The sequence below is a fragment of the Lemur catta genome, chromosome 16 (genome assembly GCF_020740605.2).
Source record: "Lemur catta isolate mLemCat1 chromosome 16, mLemCat1.pri, whole genome shotgun sequence".
Taxonomy (NCBI): Eukaryota; Metazoa; Chordata; class Mammalia; order Primates; family Lemuridae; genus Lemur; species Lemur catta.
In genome coordinates, this window is record NC_059143.1 from 40,367,465 (window position 1) to 40,391,344 (window position 23,880).

The window sequence follows — 23,880 nt, forward strand, 5'->3', positions numbered from 1 at the left end:
GTTCAGGTTCACATTGGATCCCACTGGTCATGGCTCTGAAGGTAGGTTCACTCCCCATTTGCTCTGGGGGACACAGTTAATGTGTGGGCTCTTGCTTGTGGCAAATGGCCCTTATGGGAATCACATCTATTTAAAACAGAGTATTGACTGCCCTGCTCGGCCTGGCTCACAGTTTGGTTCTAACCAGAACAAGGGTGGCCTTATCAGTCCTCTGGGGGCTGAAGATACTCAAGGCTCTTTCCAGCTCCATTAGGGCCGACGGACATCCTATCTTGCACACTCGCTTCTTAGTTATTGTAAAGCTTTTACATATTTAGGGAGCTTTTCCATCAAAATATTCTGGAATGGCTCGAGGCTCAGACATGTTAATGATATCTGCACACATGTGCTTTTTATCCAAGTTCACAGCTCCTGGTCACTGAGGGTAAACAGTGTTATCAGTGATTATTATGGATTTAGTCAAGTATATTTTATTCCTGTCATTTATGAGCACTTGTGTTGGCTGGTATTTACAATGTCGGGATTCTGTCACTCTGGCAACCTTCTGAGACAACATTTTTCCAGTGTTACAGTGACATTTCAAAAACTCAGTATTTACAAGCAAACGACACCCTCTGGCTCTGTGACAGTGTGATTCAATGGTAGCTGAACAAAGGGACAATCGTCTAGAAATTTCTTCAGGATGCATTTCCAGCTGCTACTGGCTATGACTTCATGGTCTAGGTGGCCTTTTGCTCTTTGACAGGAAGAGGATACAAAGACATCAAACAAAGACGTCAGTGTTACATGCTATTGGAATTTTAATTGTATTGTGTGGCTCTATCTGAGCAAGGTTTGCTGTATGATGCTGACCAAATCTCAACATCTCTGAGCGGTATTCCCCATTTGCTACAAAGCAGTACCGAGTGCCACATGATGCTGAGGTCGTATCTGACTCTAACGTTCTATCTTTAAGGATTTCAATACTATAAACAAAAGCTAACCTCATTATCATCGTTTCAGTTTTTTCATGCCCTACCTCAATGTTACAAAAAAAAAAAAACAAGAAGAAGAAGTGGTAGTAGTAGAAGAGTCACATGAAGGAAACATGAAGAAGAAAATCATGATCTACCCAACTCATCCACTTATTCCCTGTTCCCACACATCCTCTCCCAAGCAAGATGCACCAGGGAGAGTGACAGAGAATGAAACTGAAGGATGAGACACAGTTGGCGTTGTACTTCTCCCCTAAGCTTCAAGGCCCTTTCCACTTTCAGGAGGACTGTGGTCCTGTCCAGCACTACCAGGCAGCAGGGAGTGACTCCCACTGATGGGCAACACACAACGTGGGAAATATGTACCATGGGATTGCAATTTGTACTTAGACATAGGAATCATTCAAAATAGTCTCTTTTGGTTCTGTGAAGACAATGCTCTTGATATACAGATTGCTGACTTCTTCATAACCTCTTTAGAAATGCACATTTCCTACAGACAGAAAGTGCTTCCATGAATGACACCCAAGTTAACAGTGAGTAGAGAGCTGGAACCACCTATGCAAGACTTTGTCAGCTACTTGCTATGACAAAAAGTGATGCCGACTTTATCCAGGGATAAAGAATGATAGAGAACATGGCAAATCTGGAGCCAAAGGACTTTGTTCCCTAGTCCCTTCTCTGCCACTTATTATTAATGGGAAAAAATAAAAATCTGAGTTTCAGTTTCTTTACCAATAAAATGGAATTAAAAATAGTTTCTGCCTCAAAGCATCCTTGGCATGATTAAGTCAAGAAATCTGCATGGAAGTGTTTAAATATAAATAAGTTATGTGCTCACATACAATTTGATACTGCTATTGGTTCATTTATTCATTCACTCATCCATCCTCTGACTCTTTAGCAAATACTTCGTGAGCATCCAGGGATGACAAGCCTAAGCCTTGTTCTTCTCTGGCTGTAGAGACTGTGGATGAGTGTTAGGAAAGAGAAGTGCACCAGGGACTACCTGAGCACAGAAGAAAGGCATCCCATTCTGGCCTGGTTATAACATGGAGGGTCCCTGGAAGAAACGATGTATGAGCTGAATCTTGAACAAAGTGGGCGAGGTATCTGGTAAAGAGGATGTAAGGTGAGGAGAAGGGGAGGCAGAATATTCCAGACCAATGGAAGGGCTCTTGCAAGGACAGAGAGAACCATGGAAGAAACTCTTAAAGGAACTGCAAGCAGCTCAGTGTGTCTGGAACAGGAGATGTGAGTGGAGAGGGTGAAGGTCAAGGCTGGGGCCAGACCACCAGGAGCCTGGGCACCATGCTAAGCACAGGCCCCCAACGCCAAGGGCAGATGTTCCGTGGAGACAATCACTCCAGCGGCAGGGGCACAATGCACCTGAGGGGGAGGGTGGAGTGGAGGAGGCAGCAGACGTATTGGCATCTTGAAAGCAGAATTGATGAGATCTGGAAACTAAGGGCTTATGGAGGTGAGGGAGACCGAGTAGCCTCACTCAGGTGGTGGCTGGGGGTCAGTCACCAAGCCAAGGCACACAGATGGAAGGACCAATCCTGATAGGATATTCAGTCAACAGAATTCAAACTCAAAAGCACAAGACCCTAAGTGAATTATCTATTTTTCCACTCCCATGTGCCTGGTAATTGCCAAATTTTACTCTAGCCTCTTGAAAAATGATCCAAATGGATATACAAATATGAATCTGAAAACTTAAAAGTATTAGAACCTCAAATTAGGTGACAATACTATGAGCTCAAGCCCTCTACCTAGAAAGTAACAGCAGGATCCTCAGTGGGTTAGAGGGTGCATTTCATTGTCAATATCTATTGAACACTCACAATGAAAGTTTGGTGGAATATATTATTGTTGGATGTTCTAGAAGGTTCTGATTGCTAGCTAAAAGGCTCTCCAGAGCTGGTTTAGTATGTCTGTATCTTATTTCTAGAGCAATACATATAACTATCTAGAGAAAAGATAAAATTATTTGCACCAGATAACTAAGGAAGACATATTAGATGAAACTCCATCGGAGTCTCTGATCTTGGCATCTATGAGCTTCCGAAAGGCACACTGTAAAATTTTAGATGAGAGTACAATTACCTAGGACATAATGAGATGAAAATCTGCTTTGTAATGAAATATGAATGGAGACAGCCTGGAGTCCAAGAACTGATAGGGTGTATGTATTATCTGCAAAAAAGGATAGGAGCAAGTTCTCTAGAAATAAATCAAAGAATAAACCCTCCCTCTACACATGAAACCATAAACTTAAAATGTTCTTTCCATTGACAAAATGGCACCTAAGACTTACACCCTCAAAACAAATTGAAACAAATCTTATTTGTTAGCTAATTGGGGGTAGAACTGACAGGAATAGGTTCATATTGGTGACTTCTCTTTGGCTGAGACAGTGAAGTGGCAGAGACGCAGAAAGACTCCTTGAGGGATGATGTCCTAGTACTGGCAGGTGTTGACATTCTTCTTTGCCACATGTCATTGTCCACAGCAAATCTTTTACCACCCTGATGTTGTGTTGTACCAGGCACTGTACACATGACAGTTCTGAGCTGCTGAGCTCAGCATGACACACAGACTTCATAGTTCAAAAGTACTAGTAATAGACATTTCTACAGGGGCGAATCACATTCAAGGGAAGAAAGTTCAGGGGATGGGACTTCAAAGCGGTGATGTGGCCTGAGCTAAGGTGTGCTTCCCCACTTTCGCATGAGTTTTGTTCCAAAAGTTTGTTTAGAATGCATAATGCATTTTTCTACTGACAAAAAAAATTCTATAGGCAAAAGTTAAAACACTTCTAAGACCTTAAATTCTGATTACTCTCGGGGTTTGGATCCTAGTTGTAAGCAGTGACCCTCTTTAGGATTCAGCCCTTTATCCCCATGAAACCTAGAATCTCTCCGAACCCTGAGTGGGGCAGAAGACACAGACTGAGCAGTATCTCCTGGGCTCAGGTAACAGCAAGTGAATGAATGGCCACTGGTTTTAACCGCTGTTCCTATCAAAAAAGAAAATTCATTATTTAAACATGCAAGTATTTGTAATCCTGACTGGTTATCAACAGCACTATGTGATTTTCTATTAATACCCTCTCTACAGTAGTCATCACCTCATATTCACCTGTGACTTCATCCTGTGAAATCATCTACTTTTAACTTTCATCAGAGGATCTGAGTCTATGCTCACCCTGGGGACAGTATCCACCTCTCACGACTCCCTCAATCCAGTTACATGTAGTCCTTTTGAATAGCACATGTTCTTTCTTTCTAAAAAACTATGAAATGAGGAAACTTCTTATTGTCCCATAAGGTTAAACATATATATGTAATACATATAAAACCTTATATATATTACCTTATATATTTTATATGTATTTCCATATATATATAACCATATATATTTTCCCATTTCATGGGAATCCTGTCTTTGGATTTTTTTTCAATGAAAATATAAACCAAATTTATAAGTTTTTCTTCTTATTTAAATCACTGTAATATTGGCATGATTCATTCACATGAAGACCTATATAGATGCCCTATATACTTTAAGCGATAGATAAGTAAAAATAAGTTTATGCTCAGGAATACTTTTATATCACTAAATATTTTACTATTATTCCTTCTTTGGATACAAAACTATTTTTATGAACATCCACCATTGACCCAAACTTCAATAAAGAGTAAGTGTTAAGATAAGGGATTTAATCCAAAAGGAACCCCTCTCTGCATAGGCTCTGGATGACCTACTAACTCTTCGTATGATTTTCTCTTCTGCCATTTGATGATCACACAGATCTCAAAGCAGCTTAGAAAAATCTCAATCAGAGCACAAGATAAGTTAAGATTTTGAACCTGCTTTTGGAACCTTTACATTTATTTAATAGTCACTTAAGAGTTAAAGCTGCATATTAGGGGTCCTTTCCCCTTATTTATCTGTGTTTGCTGCGGCCAGATTCTCAAATTGTTTGCTTTATATACTTGCATAGTATTTTTTTTCATATGTAAAGATGAGGAGAGAAGAAAAACCAAAGTGAGACTACATGAAAAGTAACTTATCATCAAAGTATGAGAAAAGCTAGCTACTCGGCTAAATAAAAATAACATATTCAGTAATTTGTAATATAAGAATAAAATGAACTCACGGGGTCTCAAGGGTCCACAATAGGATCTTTGCAAAAGGTAGCTTGCCAATTTAATTGAGGTAGGAGTTATTTAATTTTTTTACAGGTATAGTTTTCAATAAAACTACATATGCCTACAACACTGCAATGGCAGATGTGTCTCGATTATTAGAGGTGGGCTCGAGGGAATATATACAATGGATCTTGAAATCTGTAAGCAGCTGTTTGCAGGGGGCTGAAATGATGGGGGAGGGCATTGTACCACACACACATGTTCTTTAAGTGCAGCAATGTTTTGTTATTTTACTGCAGGTGTATTACAGAGATGAAATTTAATAATTTACTGTATACAATACCAATAAAACTGAAAAGATTCAGTGCCCTGCTGTTCATTATCGTGGTACAAATGAGCTCAGATTATTCTGTGTGCATGGTCAAACCCCAACACGCAGAGACCCCCACATATAGACCTTCAGAGGATGGGCACTGCTTCAAAACCTCAATGAGGTTCCTCCTTAATTATTTCATATCATTGAATCTTTGTTGTCCCAAATGCACATAAACATGGCTTTGAGGTAGGTTCACAATAAGATGTATCTGATATTTTTTTTAAGTCACAGAAATCCTTCACTGAAAGATGTCTTTTGAAAGGAGAAGCAAATGGAAATGAGGAATATGTAGGTTTTGTTAAGTACCCCAATAATGTAACAAGGATAATATATTCTATTCAACTTCCGGAACCTGGTGAAGTGCCAGGTTAAATTCGCTGTCCCACCAAAATGTGACTGTGCCCTCTATTAAGTACAAGAAACATCTGACGAAAGTTAAGTGCCATACTATGAGAAAAGCAACATTCCTGTGTTAAAAATGCTAAAGCAAATACAAGTAACTATTCTTGCAGGTTTCAGTTTTCTCCTCCCGTGAAACTATTTCTATGAAATAAAAAATAACACACTGAGCATTAAAGGTTTGTGCTTTGAGAAGCTCAGTTAATCTGTGAGTGAAAGCACATGTAAACAAACCTACATAAATATCCAAAGCGTGCACATGATTTGTCAAAGAACGAGGTGCTTCAATTCTAAGGACGTTATCACTATCAGGCACAGCAGCAGACTCAATAATATCTGCTCTTTTCTTAAGTATTTCTTTCTAATAAGTCCTTAATAAATCCTTTTACTTCAGATTATAGGGTTTTGTTGGTATCTTCCAAAGTTGCCAAGATTTTAATTTTGGGTTTCAGTTTTAAGAGTTTCAGAAAACTACCCTCATGATGGAATAATATCAAACATGACCTTAGATAAAGAAATGAATATTTCTGCTATTTCATATTGAAACATTGTTCTGATGCTCAATTGTGAGTACACTGCCTTTCTTGTACAAAGAAAATATAGGACTATGCTGATATCTATGTGGTATGTAGGTATATTTCAACATTATATTATATCAGGTATACCTTAGCATTATACCAATTATTTGTTTGCCCACGAATTGATTTTCCCCTTTGTCTTTACCTACCAGAAATACAAAGATGAAGAACTGTAGTCCTAATTGCTAGAGGCTATTAAAAACCCCTTAATGCTTTTTATAAGAAAACAAAAGTTCATCCCAAGATCCTGGTGAAATTTCAATTTGGATACTAGAAGTCCCTTTCTTTGGTGTCTTATAAATCATCTCAAAGCAATTTCCGTGGCTTTTTATGCACTAGCTGCCTGAACTGTTGTATAAGACTTGCCTATGCTTCTAACACATATTCTGTCATTTCATATATTTCACACGTGGGCTAAATGCCAAAATTGAAAAGTTATTGGGTCACATTTAAGAGCCTGCTAAAGGTATTGTTTCAGAATCTTGGTGTATGTAGTTCTTGTGTTTTTGGAACAATCCTTTGATCTATGATGAATCCAAATTTGTGTAATAGCAAACCATATTCTGCCTACATTGCACAAAAAGCAGGCCAAAATATAATCTATACATTTTTAAGAAAGTGTTCATGCTGTTGCTAAAATGTGAATTGGCATATTCCACCCCAGCCTTTTCACAGGAAATCCTCATTGGTTTTAAGGAAATTGCACATGCTAATTCTGAGGATGTTACTGAATAGATTATCCATATAAACTTTTTTTTTTTTTTTTTTTTTTTTTTAAGGCTGGGCAGTCATGAGCAGTGTGACCTGCCCCCCTCTATGTCTGCCTTCAGTAACTGTGTTCAGAGTTCTAGCCAACTCTGATAGACTGTGTGAGGCCAGGATTCTCCCATGGGCCTGGAACCTACTGAAAGTGGTTTTCTAGATGAGACCTAATATGAACCTCTGAGCCTAGAAACTCCATCGTGGGATTAGGCAGCAGGGAACCCAAGTTGGAAAAGCACTGTCTTCGAAACAGACATCTTAGAGTTCAATGCCTGGCTCTGAAACTTACTTGGAGTTTGACTTTGGATCTGCTTGCTTTACTTCCCTGAGCATAAATTTCTTAATTATTAAGTGAGGACAATAAGAACAACCTCAGAGATTTACGTTGGCACCTAATATTAGTTCCCCAGGCTTCCTTCAGACTGAGCCCAAACTACCTTTTAGAAATTCACAGTTTTTGACATTCACTCATCAACCATGTCTGGATTGTGAAAGGACTGAAGCAGGAATTATTTTCGGTGTCTAGCTGATCCTTGACAGAGCAGCTTCATAGAGCATCACAGCAATCCCCTAGAGGCAGTCAGTCAGCCACTGATGTTCAACCTTGTGAGTTGTTTAATAGCAATTACTAGAATATAGAGCGGCAATATGAGAATCTAGAGAAACTTTGGGGCTTATTGCAAGATTAATCTAACAGCGAGGGACACAGAGATTGTCACAAGGCTCCAAATTTCAGCAAAGGAATACTAGAGTTTAGTTTGCAAGGAAGGAAACGTATCTACAATTACCTCCTTCATCCTGCAATTAAAGCTTTTCTGACCATCAGCCTCAGCCATAAGTATTTTTCTTATCAATATACTTTAAGAGATTTGTTTTAATACTTCCAGCATCTTCCAGGTAAGGGAACATATTAAAAACAAAAATTATTAATATTACATTTATATATGTATGGAACACTAAAACTGACAGTGCTAAAATGAATGATGAATGAAAGCTCTTCTTTACAGAAGAATATCAGCTATAAATGTAGAAGGAATGACCGAAGTATTAAAAAAAATCACCAGTTTAAAATCCTCAGTTAAAATAACTGATTTCAGGCAAGGATCTTCGATGCATGCTAAAACTATTAGGTCCAAAGGGGCTGGGGAAAAAGGTTATCTGCCCTGTGCCAAAGTATCAGCACCAAGATTATTTGCTAAATGCAAAACGGGAAAGGTTTCTTTACAGAGGATTGATCTGGGTGTCGCCACTTTTACCAAGTGATTAAAGTTAGCATCACCAATAGCAGCATAACTTAACATCCTGATAGGATGTAATATGAAGCACTTAGCAATAAAGTGCTCCAGAAAAATATTTTTAACCTGAATCTGTATGAGCCTTTAGACCTAATTTTCAATTTGCAAGCAAAACAAGTGATGAACAAATTAAAAAGCACCGCAACGAAATAATCCAGCAATTCCTTCTAAAATAGAAATATTTTAAGACACCTGGCCTGGGTCTCCTTAAAGTTACTATCATTCAGAAAAAAAAAAGAAGAAAAGGAAAGAAAGAAAGAAAAAGAGAGAGAGAGAAAGAAACAAAAGAAAGAAAAGAGAGAAAGAAAGAAAGTGAGAAAGAAAATAAATGGAGCAACTGGAAGTTGAAAAGAATATAAAGAGACACAGAAATCAAATACCATGCATAAATGCAATGCCTTTTTTTAAAAAAAATCCATTGAATGCATTTTTATGGGGACAAATGAAGAAATCTGAGTATGGATTGGGATTAAGAAACTATTGTTAATTTCTTCAGGGATGACAATATTATTTTAGTTAGGCAAGTATTTTATTTTTAAGAGATGCATACTAAAAAAAAATCTCAGGGTGTAATGTTATTAGATCTGCCACTTAAGAATGGTTCACTGAAAAATATATATACTTATACATATTAGATACACACAAGCAAACACTGTGTAACAAATATTAACAACTGTTTAAGCTAAGCAGTAGTCATATGGCATTTCATTTGCCTATTTTTCCAACTTTTCTGGGTGTTTAAAATTTTTCACTTTATACGATTAAAAATAAAAATAAACATAAATGGATGGAGCTTGATTTTTCCCCCCTTAATATCCAGGAAGCTGCTGGTGGGAATGGAAGGGAAGGTACGCAAGCACTTCTCTGTTTTTCTTCTCAGTATCTAACATCACTAGAGGGTCAATAAATATTTGTTAACCAATGCAATTAACCAATGGGCCCATTCTCCGCTTTGGTGAGTGCTGGGTGGATTTTGAGAGAAGGGCATACCCACAGCAATCCCACAAAATGAATGAGCTGCTGCCTGAAAAACGGTGCTCAGGGACAGAGTCGCGATGGCATACACACTGCAAACCCAGGCTCTGTGATATCTAAAACTGTCACAATTTTAAATTTCCTGTCCCACTGTTCACACTGGTACATTCAAATGTTCAGACCAGGATTCTGACCTTTGCTTCCATTGACACATCCACCAGACACACAGAACACCTATAATTCCCTCACTCGTGCCTTTCTGGCCTAAGACGACGAAGCCACCAAGTGAACATTCAGCCCCTCAAAAGTCACAGGGAGTGTCTCTCTGTGGTATAACCTTGGTGTCCTTCCAGGGCCTGCACAGCACGTTAGAAGGAAGGGCTTCCAGAGGACTTTTTTTTCAGAGTAAGGTTTTCTGGGTTTTGTAGGTATAAAAAAAGATGCTCGTGATATGGTTCAAATACATTACTATTCAGACTTTACCCCCTCGAAATGATTTCCAAAAGCAATGCTGAGGAAATAAACATTAGGTCATCACAATTTTTGTCCTGCTAGGCACATGGTACTCAGCACGAGATAAAGCAGACATGGCCCCTGCCCTCCAGGAGTTTACAGAATCCTGCGGAAACCAGCATTTCACAAACACACAAATAACGGCAAGTTTGAAAAAGCATTGTGAAGGGAAAGCAGAGCGCTAAAGCAGTATATAGCTCTCTGCCTGCAACGGAGAGGTTCCCGGGAAGGACGCATAGGACCTGGACTGGTTTACTGAACACTAAGAACAAACATTTAAGCACCCTATCAAATTAAAAAACAATGTGTAGTTTTGCTTACAAAAGGCCTAAATTGCCATCGTCATAACAGACAAAAGAATGCTGTGCCTTTTCTGCTTATATCCTTTCTGTTTTGACTTTAGGTAAGAAAAACTTAAGGAGGCCAAAAGTTTTAGAATTAAGTTACTTATAATACCTTTTGGATCAAAAATAAAGTAAAAGAAAAGAAAATCAGTTCTTAAATGTGTAATTCATTTCAGAATCAAATACATATTTAATTCCAATGAATCAAAAACGAACAGGCTTATAGGCAAACTAAGTTATATATATATATAGACACAGAAGACCCGTTTCCTCTATAGCTTCAAAGTTTCTGGAATTTAAGAACAGTCTTTCTAGATTAGGTCTAATTCTTAAATCTCATCCGTCAGTTTTAAGATCTAAACATCAAATAACTTTATCAGCATAGTCTCTTTGATCACTTTCTAAGAAAAAAAAAAAAAGAAGGTGAATGAGGTTAAAGCCTTGGACTTCACCAGAGAAAACAAGATATGGCCTGGGACATTCAGTTGTGGAATTCTGTGTAAAGATTTCAAGGCACCTCATGGATTTTCAACATATTGCTAATTTTCACTACCTTTTAAATAAAGTTCATATGCAACATATTTCCATGCCTTAAATAGCTGAATTCATGCAAGCAGTCTGAAAGCTTTTTCAAGGTCAGGAGTAAGACCAGATTTGGAACACAAGTCATTAAAATAGAGTATATTTCTACAGAACATTCTAGGAAATGATCAAACCTTAGAATCACCTAGGGAGTTGTCAGAAAAGCACAGGCCCCACTCATAAGATTCGAATTTGATTGGTTTCAGATAAGACCGAGCTTTCTGTATGACAGACACACACACACACACACACACACACACACACACACACACACACACCCCTACCCACCCACCCATCTTGCCCAGGAGATACTGATAATGAAACCATAGCTGTAGACTCGGGCTATATCCCAGAAAGAAAACAAAAACAATTCCTATACTTCCATTTAAGGGGAAAACTTCTGCCCCCGAGTAACAGGCATTTGTGTTAATATCATCATATCATTCAGAAACAGTAGATTTTGGCAAAATAAAAAAAAAAGTTTGCAAATCGCTAACCATCCTACTCAAAGCAGCAAAAGAGGCCAAAAGCAAAGGACGTTTTTTCCCTTCTGTCATTTGCAATGATGCCCATTAGGTATTAGCTATTGGCTATCACAGTATTAAGGTTGGACTATCTTGCGAAAAAACTTTATTCCCACTCGTTTTTGTTTCTGTCAGATTTTCCATTATAAATTTTATTTTCTCTGCCAGTAAAAGTAGTATGAGGTTGCAATTTGGCAAGAACATTTTAAGCCTGGGTGTGATTTCCGTACCCCAATTTGATTTAAATTAGTTTTGCCATATTTAGTGAGAACTAAAAAAAAGTTCATTTGGCCGCTTTTGTTTGTCTGTTGGTTCATTTTCTATAAAATTCAAAAAGTCTCAAAAAAAGTTACCTTGTTTATTTTCTGATAATTTCACAGGGAAATGCATTAATGAATCCATATTATCCCATAACTGTTTTTAATGAAAACAACTTAATTGATAATAACGAACCTGCCGGCTTTTTTTTTTCTGCTAAAATATTCATTTTTTAAAAAGCCACATGTCTATCACTATTAGTGTTAAATCCTTAAGAGAGACATAATGGATATGTATCTATTTTTTTAAAAGTTGATGTATTTTTGAAACAATATACATCTCACAATAATAATTTATTCCTCCAGGACAGCATTTTACCACCTGTTGCTTACCACCACTATTTCTCTACCCCAAACAAAAGGCTATTGGGACTGGAATAAGCATGTTCCCATATAACACTGCTCATCCCTGTAAGTCCACAGGATACATTGTTATAATATGATAAAGCAGCTTTTGGAGCGCCTTAGGAGATATCATCTAAAGGTTTTCTATCCAGCATCTCGATCCTGTAGTTAGCAGAAGAAAACAAAAGCCTCCCCTCCCTGAGAGTCACTCACCTTGTCACACAGTGGGGAAGCATTTCAGCTGTGATCTGCTATTTAGACTTGAAGCCCAAGATACCGAGATTTTTGCCTTTCTTTTTGGTTTGCATAGCTGGTGTTGTAGACAGGGATTCAAAGAACAATACGGCACAAGAGAAACTGATTCCCTGGAAGACACACTATGGTCTGTTCTATTCTCAAATTTCACAGAAAGCAGAAATTCATACTATGTACCCTTCTCATCTTCAGCCCCTATTTCCTCTATCAGGGAATTTCCAAAATTTCGCTTTTATTTATCCTTAAGTAATCACACTGTTTATGGAGACTGCTGAGCCCACGCTAAGCATAGAGATAGCCGAATCTTGCAAGACTCACAACCATGAAGCAGAAATAAGCATGAAGGAATCTCCACACTCCACAGCGATATTACGAAGGCTTTTTAAGAAAAGCATATGCAGTCATATTCCTATATACAGAAGAATTTTCCTGGACATGAATGTCTCAAAATGAACCTCCCAAGGCCCAGAAATTCAGCCATCCTACGCCAATCCGTCCACCTCTCCCACCCTCTGCCCCTTCCACTTCTCACCTTGTGTTTGCAAAAAAAAATTAACTTCAGTGTCACCCGAGGGAAGTATTCCCCACAAACGGAGGGAGGAGGGTCTCTGTTCTGCACACACACAGACAGACTCACACAGTCTGGATGATGCTTTCACAAGTTAAGGGGCCTCACGCTTACTCAGCAGAGGAAATCTTTGTGTCTGTGAGGAATCACGCCAATTCCTATTAGTAAGAAAGGATACAGGGGCGAGGAAGCCTATTCTCTCAATGACCAGAAAAAGGGGCCCAGCGAAAACAGAGACCTCTGCCATGACCATCTGCAAAAAGGAAGGATGTTGTCAACTTTCTTCTCCCCAAAACTCTAATGACCTCCGCCTTGACCCTCCGAAACCAGATCCACAGGAACACGCTCTTCTGCAGGAATTGAGAGCTTTACACCAGAGACACGGCACTAAGAGGCTTGTGGCCCAGGCTATCTAGCCCGAACATTTGCACTCACATTCCAAAGATGTTTCCGTTGCGCTGGAATGGCTGTAAATTTCTTTCCTGCAGAATTCTTTCCAAACAAACTGCCATGAACTGCACTCCGGCAGGAGTTCTTAACCAAGCACTGTTCACCTCATTGCAACAAATCTTTTAGATGCTGAATATGACTGAATTGGTGGCTGGGCCAAAGGAGTGAACTTTAAAAATGCAAATATATACAGGAAAAAAATAAACAAACCAACCCACTTAGAATTCCACCTTTCGATGTCTCATACCTAAAGGAAACTTTCCTCATAGGTCTGTTTAATTAGGAAAAATGAAAGTTTGCTTACATTTTTCAGAGATACAGTGAAAAGACTATTTAAAAAAAAAAAAAATAGAATCCCCCCCCCCATATCATTAAAGAAATGGGAGGGCGAGAGAGTTCAAGAGAGCATCCCCTTTCCAGCATAAAAAAAGAAAGAGTACATTTCTGTTTGGGTGAATAATAAAACAGTATAGAGCTCTGAATATTAAAGGGGATTATTAAATTCTATTAAGAGTTCTTCAGAGAAAGCAATGCACTTATAAAAAAGAAGTATAAACTTTTTAAAAAGATTTAAAATATTATGATTAATACCAATGCTGAAATTAAAAAGAAAGCATCTATAAAAACTCAATTGTCTTAAAACAAAGCTTAGGCTTTTAGCTATTGATAGTATTTTTAGAAATGGGCTCTCTCCGGAGAGTTAAAAGTATACAAATGCAGAGTGCACGGAGACACAAACACACACATGCTATACCTTTGTATTACACTGGCATTTTATTATTTAATTAAAGTACTCTTATTTTTCTAGCTCACGCATGCTTCCCTTGAGACGGCTTTGCTGTTAGCCTGCTGGCCTTGACTTCCAGCCAAAAACAATTCAGAAACAAAAAGGGACAACAAATCATATTTTCACAGACATTTTTATCCCTCAATACAACCCTGTTTTCACACAACATCATACAGTCCCTATGAAAACTATAATTTAGGGCAATAGCCACCCGAACCCAGGGTCTGACACATGGCTCCACGAACTATTTCCTGCGTAAGAAATTCCTAAGTTCTTAATTGCAAATAAACTCTTTTGATAGAACCACTTTAACCGACATTACTGGTTTGCAAACAGTGCCACTGGTACCGGCTGATGGCTTAAAAAATAAAAACAAGCCAGTCAATGCAGTTCTGATACGGCACAGATCTAAAGATGAGGTGCTTATTAGTTCCAAGCTCTGTGTTATTTCATTACTTAAAGAGGAGTCATCAGCAGACTTTCCAGTGCATTTTAGTGTCACCGTTTAAAATGCATAATCGAATTTAGAAAACAAACATATACCAAGTTAATCCTCTCAACCCTTCCGCACCGCAGATTCTCACTTACCTGGTGGCAACCCTGTAAGTTTGATTCTCTCCCATAAGATGAGTATGAGCCCCTTTCTGTTTTACCTGCCAAGAGAAACGACAGAAAAGTGTAAATTGTCTGTTTCCTTTAAAAAAAAATCTCCTCCAGGTAACAGACATCTACTTCTCTTCCCCGATGTTTACATACGTAAGTAGGCACTACTGGCAATGTATGCAAGCAAGAGAGGGAATAACACTTCCTCACTCTGGCTATGATAAACTGGAAAAAAATATCCTTCATTCCTATTCTTAGCCAAACAGCTCCACACTTCCAAAAACTGTCATTCCAATGGCCTCCACTTTCTCTAACAAACAAATTGTCATTCCTGATTTTCACTTTCTTTCTCTCCCAAAATTTAAACAATTTCATTTTTATTTACACAGCAGGCAAATTATCTATGTAATGACCCTAGCCTAGTAATTCCCATTGATTATATTGACACTTAATGGTGAGGCCAAAGCTAATCAATCACAGGCTCTCCAGATGGTGAATTTAGCAAAGAAACTATTCAGAATTCTGAGTCTCTCTCTCTCTTTTTAAACTCCCTTTCCCAGGAGTAAATCCCATCATGATCAAGATGATGATGGAATTTACATTTGGGAAAGAGGGGTTTTGAAAAATGGCCCACTCTGAACCCAGGTTCAGATTCTACCAGTAGACCCAGCAGGACAAGGGATGACAGAATATGAATGTCATGTTCTAATTCGAACAACCCAATTTTTATCTGTAGTCTGCTCTACAGAGATATAGACAGGCTTCAATGTGACTTGGTCACATCTAAGCATAAAATCAAGGCTGCTCATTTGTTTGTTTTTAAAGTATGTTTAGCCCTAATTATCAGCAAGGAAGACAATGAAATCATACAACAAGAGATCTAAAGCAATAGAGTCCAGATAGTGGCATATGAAGAATCATCACAGAAAACTCTCCATACCAGGAACTGTCCATAGCAGGACATTACAAGGGGAAAGTAAGGCAGCCCAGTGCCCAGGACCCCGCCACACCCAAGACTGGAGGATACTTCTTTCTTCAAAACTAGAGCTTTACAGTACATTATATTTTCTACATTAAGACTACACTATTCTTTTTTTCCAATGGGAAAACTCAAAACTTGTACTTTGAGAGGCTAGATATCCTTCTAAGGTTTACAACCCCGAATTCCCCCTCTCAACCCAAGTTAACACAAATGCTCAAAGTAACAGTAGTCTTTTTATCGTTTAGGTCAATGGCAATGTTATTAGAGGATGCCTTCCTGACACCACACAAAGAAAGTGTCTTAGATGAATTTTATATCTGGCCAGAGGGGGACCCTATATCTAAGTCACTATATAATAAAATAGATGGTGATTTTTGAAGAAAGCCAAGTCTGAGACTTAAAATTAACCCTCTCTCTCCCAGTATTAACTTTGCTACTACCTTCAATGAATCTCAAACTTGGTAAAACACCTCCAACTCCCATTTCTGGTGTAGTGTTCAGTGCAAAGTATAAAATCAATGCCCACATCAGTTTCAATTTCAGTGAAACAATCACATTGCACAGACTGTCACTCTTGGAGATCTAAGAGAACAACTTTCATTGTATGAGGATTTTACATTGAAGAAAAGATGCATTTACCTGTATCAGCAGCATGAACGGTCATACAGCCATATTTACTCATCTGTGTAAGTCAAATTTAAGCTACTTATACCCTTTAACTTCTCTCTATAAATATTATTAACAGGAAAAGCTCAACCTTTATGAGCTATCAAAGAACACATGTCTTTTTCTTAAGCTTTTGCATCCAAAAAAGCTTTAATATAAGTCCTACATAATTCATTTTTACATAATATTCACTTGTTTAACAGGGTGATAGGCAGGCCAGCGGGCAGGCAGGTAGATAGGTAGGCAGAGAGAGAGAAAGTAGAATTTGCTCAGACTTCATAGGAAATTGAGGATCTAGTGTCCTGTTTTGGTAATTTCTAAGAATTGAATTGTAAAATACAGTTTGAGGAAGAAAGGGCACTTATTTTTTTTCTCTAGGAGTTCCTGAAGCTATCCCCTATAGAATTTCACCACCAGCTTTATTTTCCAACTCGTCTCCAGCACACAGAACTGGAGGGAGGAATTTTCCTATCAGGATTTGCCCCACTTCATATACATAAGTTGGGGCTATTCTTTCCCTTATTTTAAAGCTAGAAGGGCAGTGCAAATAGTAAGGATTTAAAAAGAGAGAGAGAGACAGACAGACAGACAGAGAGGGAAAATGGGAGAGAAAGAGAAAAAGAACGGAATGGCAAGAGCAAGGGGGAGAGAGAGGGAGGAGGGAGAGAGGAGAAGAATATGAATTCACGCTGCACAGTTCCCAAAGTGCTCTTGGCTACATGGACCCAGCATTCTTTACTATCATATCAGATACAGACTGCTTAATCTTAATTTTGCTTGTTAAAAAATATTTATCCAGATACAAAAATAAACCCACTGCAAATTACAAGTTGTCAGGGTTAAAAATCTACTCCTGTTTGTGTGGGGGAGGATAAGAGACCAGCATAGACATGAATCATTCTCAGTAATTTGAGTGTTTCCATGACATCAATGGGCACCCGTCCAGGACTCTGTCGAAGTCTGCGAGGTACCAAAGAGGCAGTGCAGCCAGCAGGAGGCTGGGAGGTGGACTTTTTTTTTTTTTTTTTTTAGGATTATGCTCCTTGTAAAGATTTCATCTGTAGCATCCACTTTTACCATCATATAGATCGCTCCAGAGATCATGAGAGAACACATTTCATTCTGATAGTGTAAGCCTTTAACTTTATTACATCTTTTTGTTCCCAAATTCAACTATAAATCTGCCCTCAGAGAGCCCAAACCCCTGTTTGGGAGCAAAATAATCAGGGAATGTGGATAAAGCCCAAGTACCTTCTCAAACCTAAGATACAGATTACTATCACTTTTTAATGCTCAAAAGCAGCCATTTTATAATAACACCTCCGTTTCTAGGGAAAAAAAAATCTTTTGTGTAAATTGTCCATTAAAAATTAGCTATGGTCTTGATGTTGATTTTCTGCTTAAAATTCACTGGAACATTTGTTTCAGATAATAAAAATTTCAAGAGTGCTGATAACATGTTTGAGTAGGATCCTTAAGTAACTATCTGTGCTCATGAACACAAAAGCCCCTAAATATCTATGTTTACTCTATGTCAGGGGTGGATTTTTGTCACTTATACCAACTGGCTGGCGCGGGGAGCTTCTTTCCTCCTTTCTCCATTCTTCAACACCCACATCCCCCCCTCCCCCCAGCCTCACAACCACAACGGAGCTTTGAAAGAGCTGGAGATTCTATTTTTCCAATATTTAAAAGAGATAGCAGTGATGAACAAACCCGGCGCGCGTTCACTGCGGAATTTTCGAGACAACCCTCCAGTACTAGAATGCGACAGCCGCTGCGGATACTTTTTGGCACAAAGACAATGGTGGCAGTGCCAAGCCTCATGGCTAAAACTACTCAAAAGAGGCATGAGGGTAGCATTAATCGCTCAAGTCTTTTACTGCATGGAGTACTGTTGTCCATATTTTAAAAACTAAAAGTACCCATTAGTAACATTTGTCGTATGCCCATAAAGACTGGGGGGTGGGGGGAGGGCATTGGGGGAGATTCTGAAATATATACCAGAAACAAATCTTGTCAGGCATTTGATTCATTTTTATACCTAAAAGGACCAAATGTTAAATTTTGCTGCTGGTGATGATTTGCCGTGCATGAAACGAATGATATGACCTAATGGAGTACACTGAAGGCTGAATGAAAGCTATGCAGAGGATTTCATAAACTAAGTCGACATATTGGCTAAACAACTTTCTTTTGCAAAAATGATGTATACAAGGAACATGTAATACTATGTCACAATTTTTTAAATTAACCAAGAAAAACGCTGTAAGTGAGCAGACACAACATCCGTCAATCAATCCTTCTGGAGACAAAGGAGATGAACACGCAGCCCCGTCTCTAGAACAAGTCGGCAACTACAGTGAACAAACAATCCACAAAGTGAACATGTGTTCTGTCCAAACCGAACCCGTCCACTGCTAAAACTTATATTTCAACTGGATTATTTAAAATGGCACCAAATGACAATCTAGGACAATCACTTGCTTCTGTTGCCCCTGAAAAACAAATCTAAGCAGAAAATATAAGCAAGTTCCCATTTTTTAAAGGTCAGTATTTTTGCTGATTTATTCAATAATTTTTTATCTTGGAAGATAAAGGAAGAAGAAGGAAAAAGTGTTTTTTATTTGGGTAGTATGATTAACAAACATCCATAGAATTCCAAGTTTAATATTTTTATATTATTTGCCATTTGACTTCCAATTTTTCTTCCAATATATCCACAGTGTCCTACTGTAAGGAAATTAGATGACAATGAAAATACTCCATGAAGAGAAAAAATGGTCTCATAAATCCATTCCATTCGCAGGGATACTTCCAAGAAGCATAGCCTTTGTAGATTACTGCCCCTGGACACCCATGACAGTTCTGAGCCACATGGAAAGAGTTAGAGACAGACAAGAGCAACTTATCAATAAAATGATTTCTGGAGATAAGCTCAGACGTGGATGATCCCTCTGGTGGTTGACCAGTAGGATAATAACAGGGTCACGTTTGGCTTTGTCACCTTTCGTTCATAAAATGCCATTTTAAAAATTGTATATAAATGGTAAGTGTTTCATCCACCACTGAAATAGATGCACCTGTATGGTGGAATATATCATCCTGTGAAAAGCCTTAATGAAAAATTATCTGATGCTGCAGGACAATATCACGCAAGGCTGTTTCACTGTTAATCCTCATTCTGGGAACTGAAGAATGAGCCTTTTGTTCCCTAGCATCAGCCTAGGGAACTCATCATAAACATGTTTGACTCAGAACAAATTTCTGTCCCCAGCCCCAGCCCCAACCTATCTCTGGTTACCCTATGGATTTCTATCTTTTCTTTTTAAATAAATATATTGAAAGGACTAATACATTAAACAATGACTGAAATTTTTCGTGGTTCTGAACATACACACGAGGTTATAATTTACAGTCCTTCCACCTTTTCCATGCCTGCCTTTTCTTCCCCTGCCCAAATAAGAATAGCTGAGTCCTTATCATTTATTAACCACTACCCAAAGTGCTCTATGTAGAATGATTTATTCAATCTGCAAAGCAACTCTGTGAGGCAGGTAATAACAACACCATTTTGCAGACGAGGAAACTGAGAGATAGAAAATTGCCCACAGCCACACAGGTGTATGTGACAGAACCAGGATTCACACCCTGGCAGTTTGTTTCCCAAGGTTGTGTTCTCAGCACTGTGCTATGTTTAAACACCGGAAAAAAAAATGTATAAATAAACAAGAGGCCCAATACTGAAGACTCTCAAGTCCCAGAGCTCAAAACACTCATGAATTTGATATGAAATTAATGAAAGTGTCTTATAGGCAACGATAATTTACATTTACATGGTGTTTTATTCCTAAAAGGTCTCTAGGTACTTTATAGCTGTACAAATGATGTACACGGAATCTGTGACATCTCACAATAAACTGCCACCATCTCCACGTTAACTCAAAGCAACTAATTAACAAAAACATGGCAGAAGACTGCATTTCTACACATTCCCTATGTGAACGCTATGACTTTGTATTAAAATGCACAGAGAAGAATCAAAGTAAAAACATAATAATATAGGGCAATCCAGCATTGCTCACAGGTGGCTTCTACAGAATAGTAATCCCACCACAACAGCCTCCAAAAATCAAAAAAGATGTTAATTAAAAGGATTTAGAAAATGTTATAAGCTACCTTCCCTCAGAAATTTACATTATATCATAGCATGTTAAAGGCTCTGAGAAGTCCTGCAGTAAAGACATTTAATGTAGTTTAATCCAATTTTTCCTAAACTTATTTGAACGCACATACCTGTCCCCTCCTTTTTTATTTTTATTTTTTGCTCTATTAATACAAGTCCTAAGGAAGTTTAAGGACTATTATTGTAGAAAACTTAAAGAATGTACTCAATATGTTTGTAGTTTTCCATCAAATAAATAATGTAAGTTCAAATATTGAATTTTATTTCATTTAAATTTTTCCAAAAACATTTTTGGCTACTTTTTTGGTGATATTTCTATTGGCTTATATTTCTCATGGGAATCTGTGGGCACGCAGGTAATACCTCCATTGTTCTGACTAGCTGGACAACGGTGATTAATCCCAGTTCCCAGTTTGGAGGTAGGAGTCTGGGTTTATAAGAAAGCAGAAGTTGACATTATTCTTCCGATTTCTAAAATTTCAGAGAAGAGCGCTGATTCTCTCCTACAGAATCTTACGAAACCAGGACAACTCTGTCTTCATCCACAGGCATTTAAAAATCTGATTTTAAGATAAATTTCATGCTGAAAGAATTACAACTCAATTCCAGCAAATAAACCAGTCATCCGACTACCTAGGAAATCCTCTTCCTCCCCCTTCTTCCTAAACTGCAAATAGAGAGACAAGCTGGGGGAAAGGTGACTGGACACATAGCTTGCATGTAACAAGGGATAATGAGGAATGGGGAGTTAACCATTATTTCAGGGAAGACTGGCAGTAGCCCTCTCTTTCACTGACATTCTTTTAGTCATAAAAATTGAATACTCAGGGATGGTCTGTAATTCTGATCCTGCTGGAAAGGATGAGATGTGGCCACATTTATTTCCTCACTGGTTCACCTCATCTCATCCAGGCATTGTGCGGCCTTCAACACAGTGTCGTGTACTAAAACCCAGACATGCTGGGCCTCTCGAGTCACCACCTACACTCTTCACTTTGGGGGACTGCCCTTGGTTTGGGATCTATGTTCCACTCTCCATGAAGCACTTAACATTTGCAAAGCACCACACAGCATGCAAATTTAACTTATATTATTGAAGACAATACACAGAGCTCATTAAGTGGACATTTTAGTCTCTATTTTTACAGATGACGTTACTAAAATTAGAAAGGGTAATCCGCTTCTAGGGTTGAAGAGGTTATACAGATATTAACAGACAAATTAGGACACAGACTTCTAATTCCAGTACCGAAGCACTTTCCCACAATATGCCACCTCCTTTTGGAGTATTCTAAATATATTATCACTACCTATTGCAGCAGTAAACATTATGCCACTTGCGTTCTCACCACACAATTCTCTCCCCAAATAATTTTAACTCAATTCATAAAGTTCTCAAGTCCTTCGATGGATGAAAAATGTCCAAATCGGTAAACATTTTGAGTGAGCATCTTCTGGTACATCAAAAACTACCTTTTTAAGTGCAGAATAAAAATATTGCCTCAGACTATTTCACGTGCCCTAGACGACAACAACAGCCCAAATCAGCCCCTCACTCAGCATCGCGCTTGGGAGAAGTGCACACATTATCAGATTAAAGCACACGAGTTTTATGCTTTATTTTCCAAATGCAGGAAAAATCTTTCATTGAAAATAACACTAATTCCACAGAGTGTGCAATTAATCAACATAATCATGGGGATAACTTAGCTGTTTGGGGAGGTGTGTCAAATAACTCTTTAAGGCCACTAAAGTACCACTTGAACCACCAAAGTAATGATTTTCTGAATCAGCAATTTGTACAAGGGTCCCCTAGAGACCTTAAGGACTAAGGGCAGCCCCAAATTCAAGCAACTTACTTCTAATGAGTAACTTAACACTGTTTTTATGTGAACAATATCTCCACAGTGCTGCCTACCTTATTTTATATCTTTAATGCAGTTTGAGTCTATGATGACTGGGTGCAACTCAGGCAGTTAAGGACTTGTGTGGCCTTGGAAGAAACAGCATATGCACTTGAAAGCTTATTTTTTATTCAAACCAACATAATTGTTTTTCATATAAAAATGAAAAAAAGGGTCATTTTGCAATACACGCTAAAGGTATCAAAAGCAAGCAGAAATGAAGTATTTTTTGCTGTATTCTTAGGTAGAAAGGAAGACTCGGGAAGGGTGTGGAGAAAAGTAGTCTCCACAAATTCAATTCTATGGCTAAGGAACGTTGCTGCTCCTGAGATTATAGGTAAACTTTTCTTAAAAACAGATTCCTGGGTTCTCTCTTTCATGGGACTTAAATTCAGTGGAGTGGAGTCTGTCAATGTCTGCTTTTTGGTTTTTTGTTTTAAATAAAATTCCACCGGTTATTCTAACAAGCCAGGGACACATGTAATCAATTTAAGTGATAGACATAGCTCTGTATGCTACATTAGCTAAAACTCCAATAGGCCTAGTAACCTGGTCAATATAAAAAAGTAGATTACTACAAGACCCAATCTATTTGAATGGATTTTCTTAAAACAGAAGCAACTGTTGATTTCCAAGGCCCTTTCGCACAATTACATTTTGTGGGTTAGAGAAATGTTTTTCTGGCAGCATGCTAGGCCTTTAAATGTGCTCATCTCCACTAATGAAAGCTGGTGGTTTTAAAGAAATTAACTTAACATTACCATGTAGGGTCCCCTAATAAACAATAGTACCCCGAAACGTAAGCATCCTGGAGTTTTGTGAAAGGCTGCTCCTCTTCAGTCAGACCCCTGGCCCATGCTCTGAAAGCATCTCTTCTTCGTTTTTTTTTTTTTTTTTTTTTTTTTAAGACAGGGTCTTACTCTGGTGCCTGGGCTAGACTGCAGTGGCGTCCTCATAGCTAACTGCAGCCTCGAACTCCTGAGCTCAAGGGATCCTCCTATCTCAGCCTCCAAGTAGCTGAGACTATAGGCGTGCAACACCATGCCCAGCTAATTTTTTAAATTTTTTTGTAGAGATGGTGAGGGGTGGGGTCTTGCTATTGCTCAGGCTGGTCTCTAACTCCTGACCTCAAGCAATCCTCCAACCTTGGCCTCGTAAAGTGCTGAGATTATAGGCGTTAACTGACCACGCCCGGTCTCATCCCTTCTCTGTTCTAGCTCAAGAGTAGAAATCACCTTTAGAATCCAGGATCAAACTCTAGTGAACCTGACCTGGTTTGTTAACTTAAAAAAAAGGTCGTCCCACCCATGCACTCTCTGTCCATGCTGAGGGAGAGAA

The 23,880-nt window shown here is 38.5% G+C and overlaps 1 protein-coding gene across 16 annotated transcripts in view; it reads right to left on the reverse strand.

Moving 5' to 3' along the window:
• Window positions 1–23,880, reverse strand: part of TCF4 (transcription factor 4) — a 339,457-nt gene that overhangs the window by 150,458 nt on the left and 165,119 nt on the right. For 15 of the 16 annotated variants that reach the window (XM_045527876.1, XM_045527870.1, XM_045527875.1 and 12 more), the window contains one exon: window positions 14,790–14,854. In XM_045527876.1, coding sequence (XP_045383832.1) covers window positions 14,790–14,854 — 65 coding nt within the window. Of the gene's footprint in view, window positions 1–14,789; window positions 14,898–23,880 lie in introns of those variants that run through there. The other variant, XM_045527888.1, reaches the window with a different exon arrangement.